Source organism: Oncorhynchus mykiss, chromosome 7 (assembly GCF_013265735.2).
Source record: "Oncorhynchus mykiss isolate Arlee chromosome 7, USDA_OmykA_1.1, whole genome shotgun sequence".
NCBI classification, from domain to species: Eukaryota; Metazoa; Chordata; class Actinopteri; order Salmoniformes; family Salmonidae; genus Oncorhynchus; species Oncorhynchus mykiss.
The window spans coordinates 46478344-46486564 of record NC_048571.1 but is presented as its reverse complement, the minus strand read 5'-3'; the positions used below and the strand labels follow the sequence as shown (position 1 = coordinate 46486564).

Sequence of the window (8221 nt, the reverse complement as noted above, 5' to 3'; positions counted from 1 at the left end):
GGAGTGATGGTTGCTGATAATGTGTCTCGGTATGCCTATGTAAGGTGTGGTTAGAGCATTGGACTAGTAACCGGAAGGTTGCAAGTTCAAACCCCCGAGCTGACAAGGTACAAATCTGTCGTTCTGCCCCTGAACAGGCAGTTAAACCCACTGTTCCTAGGCCGTCATTGAAAATAAGAATTTGTTCTTAACTGACTTGCCTAGTTAAATAAAGGTTTAAAAAAAAAATGTAGATATTCCATTTAACAAAATCTGCCTTTTCCATCTACAATAGTCATTTACAACATTAACAATGTCTATACTGTATTTCTGATCAATTTGATGTTATTTTAATGGACAAAACATTTGCTTTTCTTTCAAAAACAAGGACATGTCTAAGTGACCCAAAACTTTTGAACGGTTAGTGTATGTTATGGTTCACTCTTAGTTTTCCTTATCTCCACTGTGGAATGTCCATGTTAATCCTCTTGGTTGTCTTGGTCCTCTTGATCCATCCACCTGTCTTCTTTGTTAGTCAGGCCTGACCCCTTCATCCCGTAGTGTTTTTTTTTTAACCTGTAATCTAATTTAATATGACTGAAGATGCAGAATTGTATGCCAGACCCCTTCTAATAGGGTATAACAGACTCGTTAAAACTTTGACCACATGCCCTCTAGACGGACTACATGCCCTCTATCAAATCAAAACTGGAATTATTACTCAAAACTGGTGCGTGTAGGCAACACTACAAGAAACATGCAAGATCCAGGTCCTCATTAACAAGGAATATATAGGATTTTAAAAAAAAGACAATTAAATGTCACAAATAATTGGAAAGAGACAACCGTCTGGCTATATAACAATATCAGAAGCAATAGATATGAACTACTCGAGTAGGCTAAAAAAAAAAAGATCAGAGAGCAGCGGGGGAACATTTTAACATCTAAAAAGTCCAACAAATTCAGTTCTTTCTTGATAAATAAATAATACACCATCAATAGATTAATTAACTGTGGATCTAACAATGTATGATCTTCTCCATGCGGCTTGCAACACTGGTTTACGCGCAGACAACTACGGTTACGCATCAACGAGCATCGCAGTGCCATCCGAAGAAATGACCTAAAATCACCAGTGGCCAGACATTTTCATGAGGCTAATCATGCTGTGACTGATCATACATTCTGTGCCATTGACTGTTTTCTTAAGCCACAGATGCCGCAATTTGGATGAGCGCCTTCTCCAGCGCGATGCCCGATAGATCTTGGACTTAAAAACTCTACATCCCCAAGGGCTTAATATGCATTGATTCCCTATTCGCCAGTCTAATCACGTATCTGCTTGCACATGTTGTAATGCCCAAAACGTATGCTCCTTGCCTTTTATTTATATATATATTTATACACCTTGCACTTTCACATTTTGTGAAGTGTCATTTTAGTGTGCAGTGTTTTAAACTTTAGGGAATGGCACTGTGTATAGTACAGTACCTGCGCTGGGAAAGCTGTTGTCCTGTCAACGTAGGTTTGATATATGGACGGATTTTGAGGTATTGTGCTGCAATTTGGTAATTTGCAATCTGTGTGTGGGGCTTGTTTTGAGGTTTGTTGTAGTGGTAATTTTGTGGCCTGTATATGTATTTGTTATTGCAGTAGTAGTGGTAATTTTGTAGCCTGTATATGTATTTGTTATTGCAGTAGTAGTGGTAATTTTGTAGCCTGTATATGTATTTGTTATTGCAGTAGTAGTGGTAATTTTGTGGCCTGTATATGTATTTGTTATTGTAGTGGTAATTTTGTAGCCTGTATATGTATTTGTTATTGCAGTAGTAGTGGTAATTTTGTAGCCTGTATATGTATTTCTTATTGCAGTAGTAGTGGTAATTTTGTAGCCTGTATTTGTTATTGCAGTAGTAGTGGTAATTTTGTAGCCTGTATATGTATTTGTTATTGCAGTAGTAGTGGTAATTTTGTAGCCTGTATATGTATTTGTTATTGCAGTAGTAGTAGTGGTAATTTTGTAGCCTGTATATGTATTTGTTATTGCAGTAGTAGTAGTGGTAATTTTGTAGCCTGTATATGTATTTGTTATTGCAGTAGTAGTAGTGGTAATTTTGTAGCCTAGGATCAGGAATGTGCAACAAATTAACGTTTACACCCCTGAATCAATCTTATTGAGTGATACATGCTTCCCTAACGCCGTCTCTTTGGAGTCCCCCCCCCAAAGTCTTCCCCATGGTGATTTTGTAAACACAAGGCAGGTCATTTTATCATTCAGTTGCCGGAGAAGACACGATTGTTATATACAAACCCGAATATTAGGAACACTTCTCTTCAAGGATCAGAGAGCGAGACAGTCCGCATAAAATTGCGTCAAAACTAGCGTCAAAACTGACAGAAGGCAACATTAAAACCCCAGCAGATGACTTTTCAACAATGATGAACCAATCTGATTCACACTGTAGCCTACGTCATACAACAAGACATGATCGATATTCCCTGCCATTTTGGAAACAGACATCGTCTGCTTTGTCAGTGTCAGCCCAAGCATGGAATCGATCATGATGTTTCATGGCTTCGTGTATTGTGTTTCACAAAATACATCACTTTGAGCTGTCCTATCTTGCATGGGGATCTGACATGTATAGCTGATCTCGATGCATCATACAAACCATCACCTCAACAGTGCATGGAACCAGCCCAGTCTATGGAACAGTCAGCTAATGTATTGGGTTTAGTTGTGTCCACTTCATTTATTTAGCTTTGTACTTAAAGATTAAACATGTACATCCTCACCGGACATTGAAACGTGCATTGCCCAAAGCGATGTTATTTATCTACCACAAACCTCTGTCCGCATATACTTGGTAAAGCAAGTTTGCCATGAAAACAGATAAGATATTTTGGAGATGTCGAGATCAGTTATTTAGTAAGAGATATTTAAGACAATATATTTTATATACAATGGTGTGAGATTTAATCTTACAAAATATTATGAAAATGTTGAACCATGTTTAGTCATTTTCGCTTTCATTTGATGTTCACAATACTCTTAACAAAACCATACAAAAGGAGACCGAATGCTTTCACCAGAATAGTTCTCCCCATGCTCTCACTTATCCACTGGTTTTGTTTTCATGCGGTACTCGTGGATCGATGTCAGTGGTCGTTATCACAGTATGAAAATCCACCTCTTTGGAATCGCAGTGAGCTACATTGGTGGATCCTACATGCAAAGTCAAGCTCAAACACTGCGTTAAATGCACTTAGAGCTAGCCCATTTTGCTTTTCTATGTTGACTGTTAGATTTGTTTGGGGTTAATTGAACCTTCTACAATAACCTTTGTGCGAATGCAAACACAGGTGTTTACCAAATTACGAATGCATTTGAGCCATTGAGGGTGACTGTTTGTTTCATTTGTATTTCTAATCAAATCTATTCTGTGACATAGGCTATGGTAGTTTTAATGAAATACCTTTCAACCATAATGTGCGTCATCACCTTTTACACACTTACTTTGAAGCAATTATTGTCAGATGTTAGTGTGTTTTTTGTTTGTGTGTGAGAGAGAAACAAGTAAATACATGTGTGCAGTAGGCCTATGTGTGGTTTGATTCCTAATGAGTTTGAGTCCACTCGCCAGGCTGTCTTCCTGAATGAACGGACTTACAGACTCGTCTGATTGTCAGAAATCTGGCCGATGAATGGTGGGAGCCCTTTATCATAAAAGGTCCAAACCGAGACAGCTGCCACACTGGGGAAGATAACAGGTCTTAGCAGTATTGTGTGAGTGTTGATCCCACTATCCTAAGGCTTTTAGTCCACCAGACTTCCAACGGGATTTTGTGGGAGTGGAAAAGAGTTTCTTGAAATTTCTTAAGTGTCATTGATTCAGGATGAAGAGCCATGATAAGATCCTCATTTTTTATTATTTTTTATTATGGCCTGTGCAGGATACTTTCCAAAATGTCTCATATAAATGGACCATGGTGTACTAAAATAGGAGCCAACTCTTATTTCTTACTTATTTTGTCACAACTAACTTAAGTACAAAGTAACTAAGAGCCAAAGTGTCCTTCCTTGTAAATATATGTTTTATTTTGTCTTGAGGACATCATTAGGCTATTTTATTGGAATTCATCTTACCTCCTGTGTCTACCCATCACCTCCCTTGGCCGTGGGACACAGTGCCCTCTGACACTTCTTGAAGTAACCTACCTCTGCTGTGAATATACCCGACCCACTCTCCTGGATCAAATGAGGAAAATGGATATAGTCTACATTTACTGGCATCCTAGATGTATTGTAGCCTACATCATAAAGTAGCTTACTTTCTGCACATAGTTCATATTTTATAATTTATATATTAATAAAATGCATATCTGAAATCAATATATTTTCCACCCAGCATTTTAATGCTGACATAATTTCATAAATCAGATGTGCAAAACACTGAGGCTAACAGTTACAATAACTAAATTGCAATAAATATGAATTCAAACACTGACAGTATGTTGGGCATAGGCCCTTTTTTTTTACATAAGTTAATTTCACTGCGTATATGTCACCTTAACCAGCTCGATGCTTGAATGTTCAAATTCATGCCATGAGAACATTCCTGAATCACAATGATTATCTGTGTTCAAAACATATGCAATGAGGTTTCTTTATAACACTGTCAGTGTCAGTATTTACATCTGTGTACACAGCTCCCTGTCTATTTTCATTTTCAGTGCCTGAAAAACGTATAAACATACATGTGCTGTAACAATTTGCAGATGTAGCTAGATCTTAGAGTTATAGCAGCAGGAAGATGTTTGAGGGTGGGGGTGCTGCGATTTTTTTATTTTGCCTGCGCTATAGACTGCTAAACTCAGCAATAAAAGAAGTGTCCCTTTTTCAGGACCCTGTCTTTCAAAGATAATTCATAAAAATCCAAATAACTTAACAGATCTTCCCATGCTTGTCGAGTGAACCATAAACAATTAATAAACATGCACCTGTGGAACAGTCGTTAAGACACTAACAGCTTACAGGCAATTAAGGTCACAATTGTGAAAACTTAGGACACTAAAGAGGCCTTTCTACTGTTTCTGAAAGACACCAAAAGAAATATGCCCAGGGTCCCTGCTCATCTGTGTGAATGTGCCTTAGGCATGCTGCAAGGAGGCATGAAGACTGCAGATGTGGCCAGGGCAATAAATTGTAATGTCTGTACTGTCAGACGCCTAAGACAGCGCTACAGGGAGATAGGACGGACAGCTGATTGTCCTCGCAGTGGCGGACCACGTGTAACAACACCTGCACACGATCGGTACATCCGGAAATCCCACAGGTACAGGATGGCAACAACTGCCTGAGTTACACTAGGAATGCCCAATTCCTCCATCAGTGCTCAGAATGTCCGCAATAGGCTGAGAGAGGCTGGACTGAAGCCTTGTAGGCCTGTTGTAAGGCAGGTCCTCACCAGACATCACCGGCAACAACGTCGCCTACGGGCACAAATCCACCGTCGCTGGACAGACAGGACTGGCAAAAAGTGCTCTTCACTGACGAGTCGTGGTTTTGTCTCACCAGGGCTGATGGTCGGATTCGCGTTTATCGTCGAGAGAATGAGCGTTACACCGATGCCTGTACTCTGGAGCGAGATCGATTTGGAGGTGGACGGTCCGTCATCGTCTGGGGCGGTGTGTCACAGCATCATCGGACTGAGCTTGTTGTCATTGCAGGCAATCTCAACGCTGTGCGTTACAGGGAAGACATCCTCCTCCCTCATGTGGTACCTTTCCTGCAGGCTCATCCTGACATGACAATACTGCTCGTTATGTGCGTGATTTCCTGCAAGACAGGAATGTCAGTGTTCTGCCATGGCCAGAGGAGAGCCCGGATCTCAATCTCATTGAGCACGTCTGGGACCCGTTGGATCAGAAGGTGAGGGCTTAGGTCCATTCCCCACTGAAATGTCCAGGAACTTGCAGGTGCCTTGGTGGAAGAGTGGGGTAACATCTTACTATAGCAAGAACCGGCAAATCTGGTGCAGTCCATGAGGAGGAAATGCACGCAGTACTTAATGCAGCTGGTGGCCACATCAGATACTGACTGTTACTTTTGATTTTGACCCCCCTTTGTTCAGGGACACATTAATCAATTTATGTTAGTCACATGTCTCAGTTGTTGAATCTTATGTTCATATAAATATTTACACATGTTAAGTTTGCTAAAAATAACCGCAGTTGACATTGAGAGGACGTTTCTTTTTTTGCTGAGTTTATATCGGTCCCCTAATACAGGCCTCATGAAGGCCTGTATTAGTTTAACATATATTTTTTAAATGCCTGCACTACAGACAGCTATTTTGGGCCTTTAATACAGGATTATGAAAGGCCAAGTGCACTACTTTTGTGGAGAAAAAAATACAATGTGGCTATGCTACAGATGGCTATATTGGTCAGCTAATACAGGACTCGTAAAAGGCCCAGTGTGGGTGAATTTATTATTCTCAAAAATTATTCAAAAGGTTTTCTGATTTTTCAGGGGGTGCTGCAGCACCACTACTTCCCACAGCTATGCTTAGTGAGCTGAATATTTAATATATGCTCTTTACATATATATACACCAAGCTCTATCAGCATTAATCTGTGTTTGCTAGGGATGGAGAAAAAGTGCGACACCAATCAGGCCCCCGAGGACTGGAGTTGCCCACCCCTGAGCCAGACTGAGCTCCTGTCAACTTGTTTCATCTGGAGTTAGAAAGGCTCTTGGAACTGTACCGCGAGCTAACCACAGTGGCGTCCTCTTGTATGGAGTCATTCATGTCCGACTGGCTAACACACACTAAAGCCACACGTATCTTGGGGCGCTTCCCACTGAAGAGCAGGTAGATGCAGGGGTTTGCACAGCTGTTCAGACTCGCCAGGAGCATCAGGATGGTGAAAGTTGCAGCTGAAATATATATCAAAAGATGTAAAACACTAAATATTATCTAAAGCATCCTAATGTATTTATATTCCTTAATACATATAGGAGGTGGCGCCAAAATGCCAAGTACATAAACTATAGTAAACATACATTGCAAGTAAAGTTGTAATCCAGGTATTAAAACGTGTGACAAAAGGAGGGATTTCTTAGATATACAGATTGAACAGCTCTTACTCTCAGTGGGTGCTTGGACATCCCAGACGGACCACAGCTGGACAGTGAAGAAAGGAGTCCAACAGATAATGTAGGCAAGAACAATGACCAAAGTCATCTTCACGGTCTTGATCCTGGCTTTGGACACCCCAGCAACGCTACTTGCCCTGGAGGGCAGCGGTTTGGCGAGAAATGTCGATACTTGTTGAGTTTTCATGTGAAAGTTGATTTGAACAGCTCGGCAAATACGCACCTGGCACACGATAACAGTTAAAATGGGCAAGACAAATATCACCAGAGTGGTCCAGGTCACGTAAGCTTTTAGCCCCCACGGTTTGATGAAGTCAGCCCAGCAGTCATAGACACCAGGCGCGATTTGAACTCGGGAGAAGATGAACACTTGAGGGAGACTCCCGATGAGGGATACAGACCAAGCAACGCACACAGGCACGTTCCAGCGCGCTCTCCGCCTCTGGAAAGTAACCATTGGATTACAGATTGCTTGATAGCGATCAATGGTCATCACTACAATCATGTAAGTGGAGGCAAACATGCCAACGACCTGCAGGTATTTCACCAGGCGGCACAACACGTCAGGACCGAAGAATCTGTCCGTTACATCCCACATCAGCTGCGGACAAACTTGGAAAAATGTGACAACAAGGTCTGCCAGGCAAAGGTGAAAAACAAAGACGCGCATCCTCGACAGCTGCTTCCTCCTCTTCCACAGCACAAATAGCAGTCCAAAATTTAAGATTGCTCCACTGAAAAATATTATGCTTAAAAGGGCTATTTCAACTCGAGCCAAGCGTTCATCCCGGGACAAATTCTCGGCCAATTCCGTTTCCAAACTTCTATTACTAATATTTGGACTAAAGAAAGTCATACTTTGAAGCAAAATGTCACAGTTTTACAGATAAAAACGAAAACAATTTGGCACGTACGTCCACAGGTAAAACATTGGCTAGTACAGTAAACATGAACCAAAATCTGCCTAAATGTATACAACTGAAATACACGTTTATGTAAATGTGCAATTGTTGAAAGTGTAGAGTAGAAAACGTAGACGCGGGAAAACTTGGGAGACGGATAGCACCACCACTGCGAATG

At 41.0% G+C, this 8221-nt stretch overlaps 1 protein-coding gene across 1 annotated transcript; it reads right to left on the bottom strand.

Moving 5' to 3' along the window:
• Nucleotides 1-6610: 6610 nt before the first annotated feature.
• LOC110527881 (arg8-vasotocin receptor) lies at nucleotides 6611-8221 on the bottom strand. The gene has a single exon (XM_036984486.1). It carries the CDS (start codon nucleotides 7995-7997, stop codon nucleotides 6963-6965), a length of 1035 nt encoding a protein of 344 aa, XP_036840381.1. The 5' UTR covers nucleotides 7998-8221; the 3' UTR covers nucleotides 6611-6962.

Coding starts and splice junctions, on each gene's coding strand:
- LOC110527881 (XM_036984486.1), bottom strand. CDS start 7,997: ATGACTTTCTTTAGTCCAAATATTAGTAATAGAAGTTTGGAAACGGAA.